This window comes from Brachyhypopomus gauderio, chromosome 5, assembly GCF_052324685.1.
Source record: "Brachyhypopomus gauderio isolate BG-103 chromosome 5, BGAUD_0.2, whole genome shotgun sequence".
NCBI lineage: Eukaryota > Metazoa > Chordata > Actinopteri > Gymnotiformes > Hypopomidae > Brachyhypopomus > Brachyhypopomus gauderio.
Genome location: NC_135215.1, coordinates 7,294,553 through 7,317,686, shown reverse-complemented (window position 1 = coordinate 7,317,686; position 23,134 = coordinate 7,294,553). Strand labels below are relative to the sequence as shown.

General features: G+C 37.0%; 2 protein-coding genes across 3 annotated transcripts in view; one reads left to right on the top strand and one right to left on the bottom strand.

The window, feature by feature from the left end:
• Positions 1-23,134, top strand: part of sult4a1 (sulfotransferase family 4A, member 1) — a 69,160-nt gene that overhangs the window by 33,855 nt on the left and 12,171 nt on the right. The window lies entirely within an intron of this gene.
• LOC143513728 (N-lysine methyltransferase KMT5A-like) lies at positions 8,075-20,932 on the bottom strand. The gene is made up of 7 exons (XM_077004464.1): positions 18,139-20,932; positions 17,933-17,997; positions 16,712-16,821; positions 12,865-13,027; positions 12,357-12,549; positions 12,083-12,184; positions 8,075-8,104 (listed from the first exon to the last, which is right to left on the bottom strand). The coding sequence occupies exons 3-7, from the start codon at positions 16,815-16,817 to the stop codon at positions 8,075-8,077; spliced, it is 594 nt and encodes a 197-aa protein (XP_076860579.1). The 5' UTR covers positions 16,818-16,821; positions 17,933-17,997; positions 18,139-20,932.

Sequence of the window (23,134 nt, the reverse complement as noted above, 5' to 3'; positions counted from 1 at the left end):
CCCAAACTCTAGCAATACATTTACAAAACTATGACAAAAACTGAACTGGACAAAATCGAAATGTTACACACTGACCATTTTGTAGAGGAGTAAAGATAGGACATTGCACTTTTACAACTATTTGTAATTTACAATGGTAAAAAACATTTGCAATCTTCAAAGGATAAAATCATGAAGTCACTACATAACCTGTTCATTCTGTAGTGGACTGAAGTAAGAAGTTATTCTAAACAAGTACAAGCATGTTGTGATGTTCAGTGAGTTTGGACTGGACCTAACAATGTTGTTGTACTTTTTTCTTCAACTTTTAAAGATCTCTAAACCCATCATCAAGCCATCAATTAATGACTGAATGCAAAGATCATATTAACTTCTCTATGCAGTTTCTTACACTATAATGAAATGGGTAACTGGATTGTAAGAAAAAGATATGGGAATAAGCTAACATTACATTATGTTAATATTGTCAAGACAAAGCAATTTAGAATAGATAATGAATGCGTAACTTACCAACTCAGAGGCTTTGCGAGCCTGATCATTCGCAGTTGGGTCAAGGCTGTATTTCCCCTTGCCGTGAGATGTAGTTGGCGCAGAACTGCTTTCATTTATTATCTGTGGACACATTTACAAGAGATATATTTTTTTTCAGTACTGTGATACGTCCCAAAACTCTTTATTTTTAACATATGGATATCTGGAATCTTCAAATCACTAAACAACTGCAGTTTTCATTGAAATGAGAACCTAATTATCAATGTTTGCTTCTACATTTACAATGGACAAAATCAAGACATTGTTACACACACTATTCTGAAGTTGTACAAAGTTAGGACGAGTGAAACACCAATTCTTAAATATACAATAGTAAGACAAAACTGCCAACTGACAAAATCAGGACGTTGATACACAGACTATCCATTCTGAAGTGGTGTAAAGTTAGGACGAAGGCCAAACACCTATTCTTAAGTATACAATAGTAAGACAAAACCTCCAACTGACAAAATCAGGACGTTGATACACAGAATGTCTATTCTGGAGTGGAGTAAAGTTAGGACACAAAGCTCTTTCTTAATTTGCAATGGTAAAAGAAATTCCAATGGACACATTCAGGACATTATTACTCACACTATTATGCAGATGTGTACAGTTAGACTAAAACCCAAACTCTAGCAATACATTTACAAAACTATGACAAAAACTGCACTGGACAAAATCGAAATGTTACAGACTGACCATTTTGTAGAGGAGTAAAGATAGGACATTGCACTTTTACAACTATTTGTAATTTACAATGGTAAAAGACATTTGCAATCTTCAAAGGATAAAAAAATGAAGTCACTACACAAGCTGTTCATTCTGTAGTGGACTGAGGTAAGAAGTTATTCTAAGCAAGTACAAGCATGTTGTAATGTTCAGTGAGTTTGTACTGGACATAATGTTGTTGTACTTTTTTCTTCAACTTTTAAAGATCTCTAAACCCATCATCAAGCCATCAATTAATGACTGAATGCAAAGATCATATTAACTTCTCTGTGCAGTTTCTTACACTATAATGAAATGGGTAACTGGATTGTAAGAAAAAGATATGGGAATAAGCTAACATTACATTATGTTAATATTGTCAAGACAAAGCAATTTAGAATAGATAATGAATGCGTAACTTACCAACTCAGAGGCTTTGCGAGCCTGATCATTAGCAGTTGGGTCAAGGCTGTATTTCCCCTTGCCGTGAGATGTAGTTGGCACAGAACTGCTTTCATTTATTATCTGTGGACACATTTACAAGAGATATATTTTTTTTCAGTACTGTGATACGTCCCAAAACTCTTTATTTTTAACATATGGATATCTGGAAGTCTTCAAATCACTAAACAACTGCAGTTTTCATTGAAATGAGAACCTAATTATCAATGTTTGCTTCTACATTTACAATGGACAAAATCAAGACATTGTTACACACACTATTCTGAAGTTGTACAAAGTTAGGACGAGTGAAACACCAATTCTTAAATATACAATAGTAAGACAAAACTGCCAACTGACAAAATCAGGACGTTGATACACAGACTATCCATTCTGAAGTGGTGTAAAGTTAGGACGAAGGCCAAACACCTATTCTTAAGTATACAATAGTAAGACAAAACCTCCAACTGACAAAATCAGGACGTTGATACACAGAATGTCTATTCTGGAGTGGAGTAAAGTTAGGACACAAAGCTCTTTCTTAATTTGCAATGGTAAAAGAAATTCCAATGGACACATTCAGGACATTATTACTCACACTATTATGCAGAGGTGTACAGTTAGACTAAAACCCAAACTCTAGCAATACATTTACAAAACTATGACAAAAACTGAACTGGACAAAATCGAAATGTTACACACTGACCATTTTGTAGAGGAGTAAAGATAGGACATTGCACTTTTACAACTATTTGTAATTTACAATGGTAAAAAACATTTGCAATCTTCAAAGGAGAAAATCATGAAGTCACTACATAACCTGTTCATTCTGTAGTGGACTGAAGTAAGAAGTTATTCTAAACAAGTACAAGCATGTTGTGATGTTCAGTGAGTTTGGACTGGACCTAACAATGTTGTTGTACTTTTTTCTTCAACTTTTAAAGATCTCTAAACCCATCATCAAGCCATCAATTAATGACTGAATGCAAAGATCATATTAACTTCTCTATGCAGTTTCTTACACTATAATGAAATGGGTAACTGGATTGTAAGAAAAAGATATGGGAATAAGCTAACATTACATTATGTTAATATTGTCAAGACAAAGCAATTTAGAATAGATAATGAATGCGTAACTTACCAACTCAGAGGCTTTGCAAGCCTGATCATTCGCAGTTGGGTCAAGGCTGTATTTCCCCTTGCCGTGAGATGTAGTTGGCGCAGAACTGCTTTCATTTATTATCTGTGGACACATTTACAAGAGATATATTTTTTTTCAGTACTGTGATACGTCCCAAAACTCTTTATTTTTAACATATGGATATCTGGAATCTTCAAATCACTAAACAACTGCAGTTTTCATTGAAATGAGAACCTAATTATCAATGTTTGCTTCTACATTTACAATGGACAAAATCAAGACATTGTTACACACACTATTCTGAAGTTGTACAAAGTTAGGACGAGTGAAACACCAATTCTTAAATATACAATAGTAAGACAAAACTGCCAACTGACAAAATCAGGACGTTGATACACAGACTATCCATTCTGAAGTGGTGTAAAGTTAGGACGAAGGCCAAACACCTATTCTTAAGTATACAATAGTAAGACAAAACCTCCAACTGACAAAATCAGGACGTTGATACACAGAATGTCTATTCTGGAGTGGAGTAAAGTTAGGACACAAAGCTCTTTCTTAATTTGCAATGGTAAAAGAAATTCCAATGGACACATTCAGGACATTATTACTCACACTATTATGCAGAGGTGTACAGTTAGACTAAAACCCAAACTCTAGCAATACATTTACAAAACTATGACAAAAACTGAACTGGACAAAATCGAAATGTTACACACTGACCATTTTGTAGAGGAGTAAAGATAGGACATTGCACTTTTACAACTATTTGTAATTTACAATGGTAAAAAACATTTGCAATCTTCAAAGGATAAAATCATGAAGTCACTACATAACCTGTTCATTCTGTAGTGGACTGAAGTAAGAAGTTATTCTAAACAAGTACAAGCATGTTGTGATGTTCAGTGAGTTTGGACTGGACCTAACAATGTTGTTGTACTTTTTTCTTCAACTTTTAAAGATCTCTAAACCCATCATCAAGCCATCAATTAATGACTGAATGCAAAGATCATATTAACTTCTCTGTGCAGTTTCTTACACTATAATGAAATGGGTAACTGGATTGTAAGAAAAAGATATGGGAATAAGCTAACATTACATTATGTTAATATTGTCAAGACAAAGCAATTTAGAATAGATAATGAATGCGTAACTTACCAACTCAGAGGCTTTGCGAGCCTGATCATTCGCAGTTGGGTCAAGGCTGTATTTCCCCTTGCCGTGAGATGTAGTTGGCACAGAACTGCTTTCATTTATTATCTGTGGACACATTTACAAGAGATATATTTTTTTTCAGTACTGTGATACGTCCCAAAACTCTTTATTTTTAACATATGGATATCTGGAAGTCTTCAAATCACTAAACAACTGCAGTTTTCATTGAAATGAGAACCTAATTATCAATGTTTGCTTCTACATTTACAATGGACAAAATCAAGACATTGTTACACACACTATTCTGAAGTTGTACAAAGTTAGGACGAGTGAAACACCAATTCTTAAATATACAATAGTAAGACAAAACTGCCAACTGACAAAATCAGGACGTTGATACACAGACTATCCATTCTGAAGTGGTGTAAAGTTAGGACGAAGGCCAAACACCTATTCTTAAGTATACAATAGTAAGACAAAACCTCCAACTGACAAAATCAGGACGTTGATACACAGAATGTCTATTCTGGAGTGGAGTAAAGTTAGGACACAAAGCTCTTTCTTAATTTGCAATGGTAAAAGAAATTCCAATGGACACATTCAGGACATTATTACTCACACTATTATGCAGAGGTGTACAGTTAGACTAAAACCCAAACTCTAGCAATACATTTACAAAACTATGACAAAAACTGCACTGGACAAAATCGAAATGTTACAGACTGACCATTTTGTAGAGGAGTAAAGATAGGACATTGCACTTTTACAACTATTTGTAATTTACAATGGTAAAAGACATTTGCAATCTTCAAAGGATAAAAAAATGAAGTCACTACACAAGCTGTTCATTCTGTAGTGGACTGAGGTAAGAAGTTATTCTAAGCAAGTACAAGCATGTTGTAATGTTCAGTGAGTTTGTACTGGACATAATGTTGTTGTACTTTTTTCTTCAACTTTTAAAGATCTCTAAACCCATCATCAAGCCATCAATTAATGACTGAATGCAAAGATCATATTAACTTCTCTGTGCAGTTTCTTACACTATAATGAAATGGGTAACTGGATTGTAAGAAAAAGATATGGGAATAAGCTAACATTACATTATGTTAATATTGTCAAGACAAAGCAATTTAGAATAGATAATGAATGCGTAACTTACCAACTCAGAGGCTTTGCGAGCCTGATCATTCGCAGTTGGGTCAATGCTGTATTTCCCCTTGCCGTGAGATGTAGTTGGCACAGAACTGCTTTCATTTATTATCTGTGGACACATTTACAAGAGATATATTTTTTTTCAGTACTGTGATACGTCCCAAAACTCTTTATTTTTAACATATGGATATCTGGAAGTCTTCAAATCACTAAACAACTGCAGTTTTCATTGAAATGAGAACCTAATTATCAATGTTTGCTTCTACATTTACAATGGACAAAATCAAGACATTGTTACACACACTATTCTGAAGTTGTACAAAGTTAGGACGAGTGAAACACCAATTCTTAAATATACAATAGTAAGACAAAACTGCCAACTGACAAAATCAGGACGTTGATACACAGACTATCCATTCTGAAGTGGTGTAAAGTTAGGACGAAGGCCAAACACCTATTCTTAAGTATACAATAGTAAGACAAAACCTCCAACTGACAAAATCAGGACGTTGATACACAGAATGTCTATTCTGGAGTGGAGTAAAGTTAGGACACAAAGCTCTTTCTTAATTTGCAATGGTAAAAGAAATTCCAATGGACACATTCAGGACATTATTACTCACACTATTATGCAGAGGTGTACAGTTAGACTAAAACCCAAACTCTAGCAATACATTTACAAAACTATGACAAAAACTGAACTGGACAAAATCGAAATGTTACACACTGACCATTTTGTAGAGGAGTAAAGATAGGACATTGCACTTTTACAACTATTTGTAATTTACAATGGTAAAAAACATTTGCAATCTTCAAAGGATAAAATCATGAAGTCACTACATAACCTGTTCATTCTGTAGTGGACTGAAGTAAGAAGTTATTCTAAACAAGTACAAGCATGTTGTGATGTTCAGTGAGTTTGGACTGGACCTAACAATGTTGTTGTACTTTTTTCTTCAACTTTTAAAGATCTCTAAACCCATCATCAAGCCATCAATTAATGACTGAATGCAAAGATCATATTAACTTCTCTATGCAGTTTCTTACACTATAATGAAATGGGTAACTGGATTGTAAGAAAAAGATATGGGAATAAGCTAACATTACATTATGTTAATATTGTCAAGACAAAGCAATTTAGAATAGATAATGAATGCGTAACTTACCAACTCAGAGGCTTTGCAAGCCTGATCATTCGCAGTTGGGTCAAGGCTGTATTTCCCCTTGCCGTGAGATGTAGTTGGCGCAGAACTGCTTTCATTTATTATCTGTGGACACATTTACAAGAGATATATTTTTTTTCAGTACTGTGATACGTCCCAAAACTCTTTATTTTTAACATATGGATATCTGGAATCTTCAAATCACTAAACAACTGCAGTTTTCATTGAAATGAGAACCTAATTATCAATGTTTGCTTCTACATTTACAATGGACAAAATCAAGACATTGTTACACACACTATTCTGAAGTTGTACAAAGTTAGGACGAGTGAAACACCAATTCTTAAATATACAATAGTAAGACAAAACTGCCAACTGACAAAATCAGGACGTTGATACACAGACTATCCATTCTGAAGTGGTGTAAAGTTAGGACGAAGGCCAAACACCTATTCTTAAGTATACAATAGTAAGACAAAACCTCCAACTGACAAAATCAGGACGTTGATACACAGAATGTCTATTCTGGAGTGGAGTAAAGTTAGGACACAAAGCTCTTTCTTAATTTGCAATGGTAAAAGAAATTCCAATGGACACATTCAGGACATTATTACTCACACTATTATGCAGAGGTGTACAGTTAGACTAAAACCCAAACTCTAGCAATACATTTACAAAACTATGACAAAAACTGAACTGGACAAAATCGAAATGTTACACACTGACCATTTTGTAGAGGAGTAAAGATAGGACATTGCACTTTTACAACTATTTGTAATTTACAATGGTAAAAAACATTTGCAATCTTCAAAGGATAAAATCATGAAGTCACTACATAACCTGTTCATTCTGTAGTGGACTGAAGTAAGAAGTTATTCTAAACAAGTACAAGCATGTTGTGATGTTCAGTGAGTTTGGACTGGACCTAACAATGTTGTTGTACTTTTTTCTTCAACTTTTAAAGATCTCTAAACCCATCATCAAGCCATCAATTAATGACTGAATGCAAAGATCATATTAACTTCTCTGTGCAGTTTCTTACACTATAATGAAATGGGTAACTGGATTGTAAGAAAAAGATATGGGAATAAGCTAACATTACATTATGTTAATATTGTCAAGACAAAGCAATTTAGAATAGATAATGAATGCGTAACTTACCAACTCAGAGGCTTTGCGAGCCTGATCATTCGCAGTTGGGTCAAGGCTGTATTTCCCCTTGCCGTGAGATGTAGTTGGCACAGAACTGCTTTCATTTATTATCTGTGGACACATTTACAAGAGATATATTTTTTTTCAGTACTGTGATACGTCCCAAAACTCTTTATTTTTAACATATGGATATCTGGAAGTCTTCAAATCACTAAACAACTGCAGTTTTCATTGAAATGAGAACCTAATTATCAATGTTTGCTTCTACATTTACAATGGACAAAATCAAGACATTGTTACACACACTATTCTGAAGTTGTACAAAGTTAGGACGAGTGAAACACCAATTCTTAAATATACAATAGTAAGACAAAACTGCCAACTGACAAAATCAGGACGTTGATACACAGACTATCCATTCTGAAGTGGTGTAAAGTTAGGACGAAGGCCAAACACCTATTCTTAAGTATACAATAGTAAGACAAAACCTCCAACTGACAAAATCAGGACGTTGATACACAGAATGTCTATTCTGGAGTGGAGTAAAGTTAGGACACAAAGCTCTTTCTTAATTTGCAATGGTAAAAAAACTCCAATGGACACATTCAGGACATTATTACTCACACTATTATGCAGAGGTGTACAGTTGGACCAAAACCTACACACCAGCAATACATTTACAAAACTATGACAAAAACTGCACTGGACAAAATCGAAATGTTACAGACTGACCATTTTGTAGAGGAGTAAAGATAGGACATTGCACTTTTACAACTATTTGTAATTTACAATGGTAAAAGACATTTGCAATCTTCAAAGGATAAAAAAATGAAGTCACTACACAAGCTGTTCATTCTGTAGTGGACTGAGGTAAGAAGTTATTCTAAGCAAGTACAAGCATGTTGTAATGTTCAGTGAGTTTGTACTGGACATAATGTTGTTGTACTTTTTTCTTCAACTTTTAAAGATCTCTAAACCCATCATCAAGCCATCAATTAATGACTGAATGCAAAGATCATATTAACTTCTCTATGCAGTTTCTTACACTATAATGAAATGGGTAACTGGATTGTAAGAAAAAGATATGGGAATAAGCTAACATTACATTATGTTAATATTGTCAAGACAAAGCAATTTAGAATAGATAATGAATGCGTAACTTACCAACTCAGAGGCTTTGCAAGCCTGATCATTCGCAGTTGGGTCAAGGCTGTATTTCCCCTTGCCGTGAGATGTAGTTGGCACAGAACTGCTTTCATTTATTATCTGTGGACACATTTACAAGAGATATATTTTTTTTCAGTACTGTGATACGTCCCAAAACTCTTTATTTTTAACATATGGATATCTGGAAGTCTTCAAATCACTAAACAACTGCAGTTTTCATTGAAATGAGAACCTAATTATCAATGTTTGCTTCTACATTTACAATGGACAAAATCAATAATTGTTACACACACTATTCTGAAGTTGTACAAAGTTAGGACGAGTGAAACATCAATTCTTAAATATACAATAGTAAGACAAAACTGCCAACTGACAAAATCAGGACGTTGATACACAGACTATCCATTCTGAAGTGGTGTAAAGTTAGGACGAAGGCCAAACACCTATTCTTAAGTATACAATAGTAAGACAAAACCTCCAACTGACAAAATCAGGACGTTGATACACAGAATGTCTATTCTGGAGTGGAGTAAAGTTAGGACACAAAGCTCTTTCTTAATTTGCAATGGTAAAAGAAATTCCAATGGACACATTCAGGACATTATTACTCACACTATTATGCAGAGGTGTACAGTTAAGACTAAAACCCAAACTCTAGCAATACATTTACAAAACTATGACAAAAACTGAACTGGACAAAATCGAAATGTTACACACTGACCATTTTGTAGAGGAGTAAAGATAGGACATTGCACTTTTACAACTATTTGTAATTTACAATGGTAAAAGACATTTGCAATCTTCAAAGGATAAAATCATGAAGTCACTACATAACCTGTTCATTCTGTAGTGGACTGAAGTAAGAAGTTATTCTAAACAAGTACAAGCATGTTGTGATGTTCAGTGAGTTTGGACTGGACCTAACAATGTTGTTGTACTTTTTTCTTCAACTTTTAAAGATCTCTAAACCCATCATCAAGCCATCAATTAATGACTGAATGCAAAGATCATATTAACTTCTCTATGCAGTTTCTTACACTATAACGAAATGGGTAACTGGATTGTAAGAAAAAGATATGGGAATAAGCTAACATTACATTATGTTAATATTGTCAAGACAAAGCAATTTAGAATAGATAATGAATGCGTAACTTACCAACTCAGAGGCTTTGCGAGCCTGATCATTCGCAGTTGGGTCAAGGCTGTATTTCCCCTTGCCGTGAGATGTAGTTGGCACAGAACTGCTTTCATTTATTATCTGTGGACACATTTACAAGAGATATATTTTTTTTCAGTACTGTGATACGTCCCAAACTCTTTATTTTTAACATATGGATATCTGGAAGTCTTCAAATCACTAAACAACTGCAGTTTTCATTGAAATGAGAACCTAATTATCAATGTTTGCTTCTACATTTACAATGGACAAAATCAAGACATTGTTACACACACTATTCTGAAGTTGTACAAAGTTAGGACGAGTGAAACACCAATTCTTAAATATACAATAGTAAGACAAAACTGCCAACTGACAAAATCAGGACGTTGATACACAGACTATCCATTCTGAAGTGGTGTAAAGTTAGGACGAAGGCCAAACACCTATTCTTAAGTATACAATAGTAAGACAAAACCTCCAACTGACAAAATCAGGACGTTGATACACAGAATGTCTATTCTGGAGTGGAGTAAAGTTAGGACACAAAGCTCTTTCTTAATTTGCAATGGTAAAAGAAATTCCAATGGACACATTCAGGACATTATTACTCACACTATTATGCAGAGGTGTACAGTTAGACTAAAACCCAAACTCTAGCAATACATTTACAAAACTATGACAAAAACTGAACTGGACAAAATCGAAATGTTACACACTGACCATTTTGTAGAGGAGTAAAGATAGGACATTGCACTTTTACAACTATTTGTAATTTACAATGGTAAAAGACATTTGCAATCTTCAAAGGATAAAATCATGAAGTCACTACATAACCTGTTCATTCTGTAGTGGACTGAAGTAAGAAGTTATTCTAAACAAGTACAAGCATGTTGTGATGTTCAGTGAGTTTGGACTGGACCTAACAATGTTGTTGTACTTTTTTCTTCAACTTTTAAAGATCTCTAAACCCATCATCAAGCCATCAATTAATGACTGAATGCAAAGATCATATTAACTTCTCTATGCAGTTTCTTACACTATAACGAAATGGGTAACTGGATTGTAAGAAAAAGATATGGGAATAAGCTAACATTACATTATGTTAATATTGTCAAGACAAAGCAATTTAGAATAGATAATGAATGCGTAACTTACCAACTCAGAGGCTTTGCGAGCCTGATCATTCGCAGTTGGGTCAAGGCTGTATTTCCCCTTGCCGTGAGATGTAGTTGGCACAGAACTGCTTTCATTTATTATCTGTGGACACATTTACAAGAGATATATTTTTTTTCAGTACTGTGATACGTCCCAAACTCTTTATTTTTAACATATGGATATCTGGAAGTCTTCAAATCACTAAACAACTGCAGTTTTCATTGAAATGAGAACCTAATTATCAATGTTTGCTTCTACATTTACAATGGACAAAATCAAGACATTGTTACACACACTATTCTGAAGTTGTACAAAGTTAGGACGAGTGAAACACCAATTCTTAAATATACAATAGTAAGACAAAACTGCCAACTGACAAAATCAGGACGTTGATACACAGACTATCCATTCTGAAGTGGTGTAAAGTTAGGACGAAGGCCAAACACCTATTCTTAAGTATACAATAGTAAGACAAAACCTCCAACTGACAAAATCAGGACGTTGATACACAGAATGTCTATTCTGGAGTGGAGTAAAGTTAGGACACAAAGCTCTTTCTTAATTTGCAATGGTAAAAGGAACTCCAATGGACACATTCAGGACATTATTACTCACACTATTATGCAGAGGTGTACAGTTAGACTAAAACCCAAACTCTAGCAATACATTTACAAAACTATGACAAAAACTGAACTGGACAAAATCGAAATGTTACACACTGACCATTTTGTAGAGGAGTAAAGATAGGACATTGCACTTTTACAACTATTTGTAATTTACAATGGTAAAAGACATTTGCAATCTTCAAAGGATAAAATCATGAAGTCACTACATAACCTGTTCATTCTGTAGTGGACTGAAGTAAGAAGTTATTCTAAGCAAGTACAAGCATGTTGTAATGTTCAGTGAGTTTGTACTGGACATAATGTTGTTGTACTTTTTTCTTCAACTTTTAAAGATCTCTAAACCCATCATCAAGCCATCAATTAATGACTGAATGCAAAGATCATATTAACTTCTCTGTGCAGTTTCTTACACTATAATGAAATGGGTAACTGGATTGTAAGAAAAAGATATGGGAATAAGCTAACATTACATTATGTTAATATTGTCAAGACAAAGCAATTTAGAATAGATAATGAATGCGTAACTTACCAACTCAGAGGCTTTGCAAGCCTGATCATTCGCAGTTGGGTCAATGCTGTATTTCCCCTTGCCATGAGATGTAGTTGGCGCAGGACTGCTTTCATTTATTAACTGTGGACACATTAATAAGACAGGTTTTCATTATTTTTAAGAGAAATGTTTAATACTCAGTAAATTCTATTCAGTTTAATACATTCATAAAATACATTTTATAAAAAATATCTATTTTTATTTGTGAAAAGAAGCTGAAAAAACAGTCATTTTCGCATGATATTTTACTGACCTTTGTTCTCCATGGCCAGGCACTATCCCCATAATCATACGTGATTTCATCTCCTGGTTGGATGTCACGGATTGCGAATAGACACAGGTGTGGTGATCCATCCACAAACACTTTTTTCATCATGCAGTTTGGACTTATATGGTCATCGTTGACTAGTCGTCCTAAAGACCTATTGTCCTTTGAAGCATCAATTCTGAGAACCATTAAAACAAGCAAAAAATGAAAAAAGACAGCAATTATTTTACCCATCGTATTTAGTATGCTGCCATATTTACATAAAGCTTGTAATTTGGCCCTTACATGTAAATAACAAGACTATAACTTTATTCAACAATAATTATACACTGTCCAAACGAAGATCACATCTGTGAAGTCACATTTCTTCTAATCAAGAATAAGTTTAAAACAGAATAATCATCACATTCCATTATCATTTCCTAGGTCAGTAAAATTTTTTGTGATTCTTATTTTCTTTAATACAGAATTTAATGCAAGTAAGAATGCTTACGTCCAGGTTTTCTCCTGCCATTTAAAATCAAACATGTACACCATCTCTTCACTGGTGTAGATACCTCTCCTTTGTTGGGAATCCTTAGAGCTAATTAATTCACCCCGGTATTCTACAACAAAGTCACCTTTTGAAATGTATTTCAGTGCAAAAACTCCATAACCTGAAACATACAAGAATATTTGGTCATTATTTTTAAAATAAATTTGTGAACATTGACAGTGAACAGTAAGTGTCATCTTATGTGTCAGACCACTGACATGTGTTAGACACAGATGTTATTCCATATCATACAATGCACAGCAAAAACAGGAGTGTTAAATTTTCAGTTAAACATTTCAGAGTTCCGATTTTCACTCCCAAAGAGTAATTTTAACACTGTTAGTTCTAAATGATGTTCAGTGTTGGAGTTATTTGACAGAGTTGATCAAATCAGTGTTAATCCAACTAAATGACTCCCGCTAAGACGTAGTTAAACTCTGCCCACTCATTTCACTTCGCTGGAGAAAGTCAACGCCATTTTTCTCTTGGTGAAAGATGTACAAGGTGAGTGTTATTTATTCAGTCTTACTGAAAAAGGTTTAATTTTATTATGTGAATGCATTATGTACAATAAAACACCCTCTGAGATTATATAAGTTCAGAACCTTGATGCCAGGGACTGAATAGCAAACGTGTTGAGGTGATCAGCACAGTTAATGTTAGCATACCTAACCTAGTTAAATTAAGTGATAGTGATACCTAGCTAGCTCTCCATAATTTGACAGTGAGGATTAAAATAAATGCATTATATCAAAACTATTCTGGTTATTCAAACTAAGACCAACGTCTGTTTTTATACGCTAGGGTCTAGTTCCAGTTTTAAATGGTGCAGCAGTTATTAGCACCAGAAAGGAACAGCACCACAGTTTATGGTGGAACAGGGAAAACGAAATTGGTGAATGTCACTTTCTGAAAATGTTACCAGCATTAAAAGGATAGTAATGTGATTTCGATAGACTAAACCACTGTATCAAGGTGTATGTAGTATTATTGAATTATTAAGCAAGGTTATGTGTGTGTTTCACAATTAATGCTTGTGTGTTTATTTTAGGTGCAGGTGTTTCTCCCTGGAGATGGAAAGCAGTATTTCTGGACCTTTAGGGATCAGGGGTTGATGTTATGGGGGGAGCGGGTCTTGTAGATCCCCTATGAGAGGTGAGGGCTCCCCTTATGTTCGGGGTCTATGTTATCTTATCCTTAATTTGAATTATGTCACGGGTTTTGCGCTGGTGCACTTTATTCATTAAATCCTACATTTTCAATGAGACTGGTGTGATCGCATCCTTCTTTTACTTGCGCTCCATTGCTGGTCACTAGGGCTGCCATGATTAGTCGACTAGTCACGACTATGTCGACTACTAAAATAGTCGACGACTAATTTATTAGTCGATGCGTCGTTTTTTTCCCCTCTCCGAACTGCTGCGACAGTTTCCACTGCTGCGTCTGCGTTTCTGTCCTTGACGCACATGCGCAGTAGTGGAAACCGGGGTATACAGTTGACGACATCCCAGGACGTTATACAGACAGGCTCTGGTATCGTGGCTACCCGGCTACGGAACTCAAAAGTGCGGGATCATTTTCCGTAGTCGGGTTCCAACACGCGTGCAATATCTGCAAGGCAGAACTTGCCTTCCACGGCAGCACAACCGCGATGTACGAGCATGTACCTGAAGCATGTTGTGGCTACTTGTGACAACGATGAATAGGGACAGTCATCTCTGTAATCTAAATTGCTAGTTAGCTACTAAAGTTTAGAGCATTAACTTAGTACTTACTTATCGCAAGGTTGCCAACTTTTCAAGATCTTGGAGTGAGATTTGATCTTGGGGGGGTAAAATGGACACAAATTAAGTATTATATCGCGATCGATCGCCAGTGGTTGTCGCCAGAGCGAACTAGTAACTCATTGAATCATAGATATGGATCAGAGGTAAATAAACTAGATTTTTTTTCGGCATGAGAAATCGGATGTGTGGCGTGACAGTGTGTGAAGACGGTCAAATGCGTGTGTCTCACTCTCAATGCGTGAGAGTTGGCAACCCTGCTTATTGTGGTAGCTGTAAAAGTTAACATTAGTGATGGCGATTTGTTTAATTAGCCTTAGCACGCATTCGTCAACGTCAGTGAGACCAAAACTTTATTTTTGTGAATAACTCCTTAGTTTCAGGTCCCTACCTAATTTGATTTAAATGTAGCGAAGTTTGATGCCAGAGACTAATGAAAGAAAGAAAAACCTAAAAAAAATTCTTTATTAATGTAGGCCTATTTATTTTTGTGTTTTTTAAGGCAGTGCCTTATCCTTATTTTAATAATTGTTTGTTGCAACAAGCTGCATATTTCATTAAAGGTTTAATGAACTATGATCTTAATTGTTTTTATTTTTAGTTATAGCTGAAATCTAATGATGGTTATATAATAGCAGTTGCATTCTAGTGTGATAAGCTGTATGTTTTATATTCCGTTAACGTACAATCCGACTAGTCGACTAATCGTAAAAATTAATCGGTGATTAGTCGACTATTAAAATAATCGTTTGTGGCAGCCATACTGGTCACATCAGAGTTTAATTTCTACAATGGTTTTATTATTCAAAGTGCATAAAGTGTTTGTACATTCTTTCACAATGTTTTAGTTCAATTTTGAGGAAAAAAGCAAAAAATGTATGGGAATATATTATTCTAATTTTAACATTTTAATAGTGTTAATAGCTAACTATTTGGGGAGTGAAACCAACACTTCTGAAATAGTAAAAAAAAAAATCAATCCCATAGAGTTACTTTAACTCAAAGTAACTCTCACCAAGTGTTAAAATGTTTTAACTATTTTGAAAGTGTTAATTTAACTCTGTGGAGTGTGGCGCTATATAAACCCTCAAAAAGTGTTAAAATTAACTATGTGGAAGTTAATTCAACACTGGACTTTTTGCTGTGTGGATAGTTCCGGTCCTGAAGTCTGACTAGCTGAACTTTACTTAATGACATCGAGAAAATGTGGGCCTCGGCACAGACCAGTTGAGAACCCCTGGCACAGAGGATAAAATCCACACAGAACTGGGAACAATATGCTTTAACAGTGTCAGAGAATCAGGATACAGCTTTCATTGCTGGGGAGGCCAATATGTTTTTTACAGTTTGGAGAATCACTGTAAAAAGGCAGCACTGTGTGAAACACAGGTGTTGAAGTCATAAAATACAAGTCCAAATCATGTCATGGCTCATAAGGCTGAAGTCCAAGCCAAGTATCTTACCATGATAAGCTTAGGCACATGAGATGGGGAAAAATAATTTTAATAAATTATTTATATATATATATATATATATATATATATATATATATATATATATATATATATATATATATATATATATATATATATTATATTTAATAATTTTAATAATTTTATATATTTGCTGTATTGATGGCTAAATGGTTAGCATAAACTAAACAAGCTGATCCAGGTGACCCTTGAGGTCATTCCAGTGTCCTTAATTTGTTTCCCACATTGTTTATTCCAAGGATTCTCCTTATAGCCAAAAACTACCACGTATGGTAATCCAGCTATGCCACCCTTGTTTATTTACATTTGACACTTCTCTCAGATTTCCTGCTCGTGACAAGAGGCTGTCATGATGAGTCACGAAAAAAGGGTCTGCGACCCAAATCACCGAAAAAAAGTAAGGAATAATGACAAAACAAACACACAAAAAAGAATATACCTTTCACACACAGTGGCTGGATAATGGACCAAATCTTATTATTCACAAATTATTTTTCATGAGTCCGAATCAAGTCTTGTTAGCTATACCTTTATATTGAGAGATGAACTTTGACTCCAATACATCTCTTTTATCAGAAGATATCCTGACAGACTGCAGTGCATCCTTTAGTGGGGTGATTCTGCGGCCCATCATCAAACTGCATGAACAAATTGTTGACATCCTTATCCAATATTCAAGACTTTATTAATTTATTCCATTTATTAAAGTACTGTTAAAATAGCATCCATAATGGTCAATTAAAACATGTATAAATATGTACAGAATGTTTTATTTAGGCTAGCACACTGAGATTTTAAGAAAACATTGATGTGTGTGTGTTTCAAGAGCAGCATTTTTTTAAGATCAAAACAACAGATATATCTGTATGGAATGTACATCCATATTGCCAGGCACTGACTTTTACATATATTCCTACATCCCCAACCCCCTCCACAATCCATCACTCTACCTCCCCAATAAATACTGACAGTGACAGTTTCAAATATGTTAATAACTGGGATAAGACATAAGAATTTTGATGAGTACATAGAACATATGCAAAATTCTATATAAATAACATTATCCCACCGGTCACAATTATAACCAGCCAATTTAGTCCTATTTATCTATGAAACTTTAAAAAATAATGATTGATTATTTGTGAGGGTTACTAAATACACAAGATTCAGGCATTAAGGGATTATATGGGTTAAAGCTATTCTTCCTTGCATTAACACTTTCAGTTGTATATTAATACTTACACTAGATGTTACTGCAATCACTCAGAAATACAATTTAGTGATCATCGATGCTGTTTAATATTTTTAGAACGGTCATTTTGTAAAGCTCGCTCAAGTAATATTAGCTAGCTGGCTAACATTACTTACTAGCCAAGCTAACGCGATTAGCATATATGCTAGCTTCAGATATATTGCTAGCGTCAGATTTATTTTTTTATATTTCACATTTACCTCAGAAATGTTGGTACAGTTGTGCTCTAATATTACAGCCACTAATTGATAACACACAATAAGCAGCAGGTTAACTCACTGACTAGTAACACCAGTAAATGGACCACTAGCAAAGTAATGCTAGCGGATTTTAACTACCAGCCTAGCTAGCTACATATCACCACTAATTCATTCGACGTAAATGATTTGTTCTTAAAGTACATGTAGTAAACAAGCAAATACAAAGCTCTACTACTTATTATACCAGAACATTAATTAGTTAACTAGCTATGTAGCCAAAATAAAAAAACAGCTTACCTGGTTATTCAGATTTGCCACGCTGTTTGCTCCGTTTGGCTTCTCTGTATATTTCGGTATTTTAGCTGAAAAATGACGCGGATCAAAACCGTGACACTTGATTTGTTCTAACAGTACATACAAGAAGACGCAAATACAAAGTTATACTACTTAATGTAGAATAGTTAACTAGCTATATAGCCAAAGTTAATAGAAAACATTTTTACCTGTTTATTCTGTTTGCGTGATCTGCCAACTCACTCCACTTGTGTAGTTTGGCGCGAAAATGACGCGGTCTGCCTCGTATATCAAAACTGGTCCTTGGTGATTTTATATCTTTTATGTATTTTTAATTGCATTTTATATTTAGCAATTTTTAAATCTGAGATTTGATAGATGGTCGGTTGAGTAAATGATACTGTTACGGCATTAGCAATAATTTTGCAAAAAACCTGCATATACAGAAAAATTAAATGTCATAGATGCATTAGAACAATGCATTCATACATGCATTGCATAGAATGCATACTCTGTAAAAATCCATGAACTGCAAAATGAATGCACCAACAGCACCTAAAACACGTGACAACATAGAGTATTATTTTAAGCTGTAAAATACAACTTTAGCTCACACATCCTGCATGTAACTTTAGATAACTATAAAGCATACTATACTCTGCTTCTTCAAGATGGCACCAAGGATGGCAGCTATAATGATGCATTCCTCTGTGTGGTGTTTGTTTTTGTTCATTAATGTTGTCTATTGTACACCAAACTCAGTTAGCTGGACCATACAGCAATTGTTGACCTTCAGGGATAACATTGTTCCTGAATGTTATGAATGTTCACCACACTTCTGAATGTGTGGTGATCTTCACAACAGCCACACGGGAAGAGAGAGGCAGACTTGCCGGCATGCTTGTGCATCTGAGGCAACGTGGACTTCACACACCTTTACTGTCATTATTAATCTCCAACCTCCAAACCAACCAACCTCCACTTGGCTGTCTGAGCTGACCCCACACAGCACGCTGCACGTCCCAGCCTTCCAGTTGCTGAGAGCGGAAAGAATGGAAAGAGCAGGGGAGGAGTAATCTGCTTCTATATCAACAAGTGTTGGTGTAGTGACACTACTGTACTGTTAACTTCATGCTCTCCTCATCTTGAGTCATACTCGGGCCACGGCACAGACCAATTGTGCAGGTGAGAGTGCAGGCCGGCTGGGGATTCGGACCTCTCCCCAATCGTACCAGGCACAGCACGGTTCGAATGGCCCTAGTGTGAGTGCGCGCTAGTGCATCTTTACTTTAATAGTCTGTTTTATATAGCAGATATTTGGGTTAACAGATCTGACTCTCTCAGAGTTGATTAACCTTACACAGTATCTGCTATATATAACAGAAAAATCATATGTTGTACTGATTATCAATTACTTGTTAACCATTACTGTATATTCACTTTACACTATATTGCCAAAAGTATTTGTTCACCTTCCTTGACTCACATATGAGCTTAAGGGCATACTCACACTAGGCACGGTTTGCTGGTTCCGTGCTGGGGCCCGGTTATCCCCCCTCCCCACTCCCCCTCTGGCCTGCACTCACACTCGCTTCAGCAACCCGGCCCGAGCACGCTTACGTCATCACAACGCCGCTTTATTTGGAAAAAAAGCGCGCTCGCACAACACTATGGAGTTCACGATTCTCTTTTTATTGTATTTTTGGAGTCGTTTGGGAGTGCAGAAACACGGTGCAAGCACAGATTTATCGATAATTTAACACAACGATTGTCTGCTAATCGCTTTGCCGCTATGACTGTTTAACGTGAGCGTTGCATCACTGACGTCATGTTTGAGCTCCAGCGAAATGAACCAATCAGACGAGGCACCAAGCGGGCCCGGGCACGGATAGCGCTCACACTAGAAGCGAACCGTGCCCGAGTCCACATGAATCGTGCCCTGGCCCACCTCTTCAAGCGGGCCCGAGCACGGTTAACTGATCCGGGCCCGGGCACGGTTGGAGCGCTCACACTAGCCAAACGAACCGTGCTTCGGCAGGCAACCGTGCCCGGGCCCGGATCACAGAGCCTAGTGTGAGTACGCCCTAAGTGACATCCCATTACTATTCCATATTTGTTCAATAAGACATTGGTTCATCCTTTGCAGCTAGAACATCTTCAACTCTTCTGGGAAGGCTGTCCAAAGATTTAGGAGTGTGTGAAACGGGGCTCAACGTTTGGCCTAGCATTACCGATGGCCTTCTGCGTGGTGATGAGGGTTCGCGCCGGCCAACCGTAGCACATAGCCACACCAAACTATAGAGTCTCGATCTGCCCCACTCTAGGATGAAAATATCGAAGCCGTAAAGCCCTAGTTCACACGGTTTTGGCGTGGCAAACTTTTCAAGTTTCAGCTGTAGACAATGTTAACTATGGTGAGAACACTGAGGGGGTGCTACGGGACGACGGTTGGGCGTAGCCACAGGTGGCTCAGGAGCATCCGTCCCCCCGGCCCCCTGATGGAGTACATCAAGTTCCAGATTCCTGTGCCCAAAGGGGGCCAAATGTGAGTCGAAAAGGGGCTTATTTTCAGGCCCGGGTCACAAAGGTCAAGCACAAAATGTAGAGGTCAGTACTGGCTGCCAATGTAACAGGCATTTCCTATAGGAATATGTTAGTACTCTGTCCTTCACCGTAATAGGGGACACAGCCGTGGCTAAGACATTTGAAAAAATAACTCTTCTGATTTAACACTGCTAAAAGCGGAGGACAAATTTCGATTGGGGTGTAAAAAAATCACAATTGACAAAATATGGCACATTTAATTCATTTCATATATATATACTGCTCAAAAAAATAAAGGGAACACTAAAATAACACATCCTAGATCTCAATTAATAAAAATCTTTGAAATCAGTTGAAAATCTCTCATTTCTACCTGTTGTCTGTTCCATTTGCACAAGAGCAGTTGAAATTGATTCACAATCAGTGTTGCTTCCTATCTGAACATGAAGTGTGGATGACTTGAAGTTACATTGTGTTGTTTAAGTGTTCCCTTTATTTTTTTGAGCAGTATATATATATATATATATATATATATATATATATATATATATATATATATATATAACTTTAGATAACTATAAAGCATACTATACTCTGCTTCTTCAAGATGGCACCAAGGATGGCAGCTATAATGATGCATTCCTCTGTGTGGTGTTTGTTTTTGTTCATTAATGTTGTCTATTGTATACCAAACTCAGTTAGCTGGACCATACAGCAATTGTTGACCTTCAGGGATAACATTGTTCCTGAATGTTATGAATGTTCACCACACTTCTGAATGTGTGGTGATCTTCACAACAGCCACACGGGAAGAGAGAGGCAGACTTGCCGGCATGCTTGTGCATCTGAGGCAACGTGGACTTCACACACCTTTACTGTCATTATTAATCTCCAACCTCCAAACCAACCAACCTCCACTTGGCTGTCTGAGCTGACCCCACACAGCACGCTGCACGTCCCAGCCTTCCAGTTGCTGAGAGCGGAAAGAATGGAAAGAGCAGGGGAGGAGTAATCTGCTTCTATATCAACAAGTGTTGGTGTAGTGACACTACTGTACTGTTAACTTCATGCTCTCCTCATCTTGAGTCATACCCGGGCCACGGCACAGACCAATTGTGCAGGTGAGAGTGCAGGCCGGCTGGGGATTCGGACCTCTCCCCAATCGTACCAGGCACAGCACGGTTCGAATGGCCCTAGTGTGAGTGCGCGCTAGTGCATCTTTACTTTAATAGTCTGTTTTATATAGCAGATATTTGGGTTAACAGATCTGACTCTCTCAGAGTTGATTAACCTTACACAGTATCTGCTATATATAACAGAAAAATCATATGTTGTACTGATTATCAATTACTTGTTAACCATTACTGTATATTCACTTTACACTATATTGCCAAAAGTATTTGTTCACCTTCCTTGACTCACATATGAGCTTAAGGGCGTACTCACACTAGGCACGGTTTGCTGGTTCCGTGCTGGGGCCCGGTTATCCCCCCTCCCCACTCCCCCTCTGGCCTGCACTCACACTCGCTTCAGCAACCCGGCCCGAGCACGCTTACGTCATCACAACGCCGCTTTATTTGGAAAAAAAGCGCGCTCGCACAACACTATGGAGTTCACGATTCTCTTTTTATTGTATTTTTGGAGTCGTTTGGGAGTGCAGAAACACGGTGCAAGCACAGATTTATCGATAATTTAACACAACGATTGTCTGCTAATCGCTTTGCCGCTATGACTGTTTAACGTGAGCGTTGCATCACTGACGTCATGTTTGAGCTCCAGCGAAATGAACCAATCAGGCGAGGCACCAAGCGGGCCCGGGCACGGATAGCGCTCACACTAGAAGCGAACCGTGCCCGAGTCCACATGAATCGTGCCCTGGCCCACCTCTTCAAGCGGGCCCGAGCACGGTTAACTGATCCGGGCCCGGGCACGGTTGGAGCGCTCACACTAGCCAAACGAACCGTGCTTCGGCAGGCAACCGTGCCCGGGCCCGGATCACAGAGCCTAGTGTGAGTACGCCCTAAGTGACATCCCATTACTATTCCATATTTGTTCAATAAGACATTGGTTCATCCTTTGCAGCTAGAACATCTTCAACTCTTCTGGGAAGGCTGTCCAAAGATTTAGGAGTGTGTGAAACGGGGCTCAACGTTTGGCCTAGCATTACCGATGGCCTTCTGCGTGGTGATGAGGGTTCGCGCCGGCCAACCGTAGCACATAGCCACACCAAACTATAGAGTCTCGATCTGCCCCACTCTAGGATGAAAATATCGAAGCCGTAAAGCCCTAGTTCACACGGTTTTGGCGTGGCAAACTTTTCAAGTTTCAGCTGTAGACAATGTTAACTATGGTGAGAACACTGAGGGGGTGCTACGGGACGACGGTTGGGCGTAGCCACAGGTGGCTCAGGAGCATCCGTCCCCCCGGCCCCCTGATGGAGTACATCAAGTTCCAGATTCCTGTGCCCAAAGGGGGCCAAATGTGAGTCGAAAAGGGGCTTATTTTCAGGCCCGGGTCACAAAGGTCAAGCACAAAATGTAGAGGTCAGTACTGGCTGCCAATGTAACAGGCATTTCCTATAGGAATATGTTAGTACTCTGTCCTTCACCGTAATAGGGGACACAGCCGTGGCTAAGACATTTGAAAAAATAACTCTTCTGA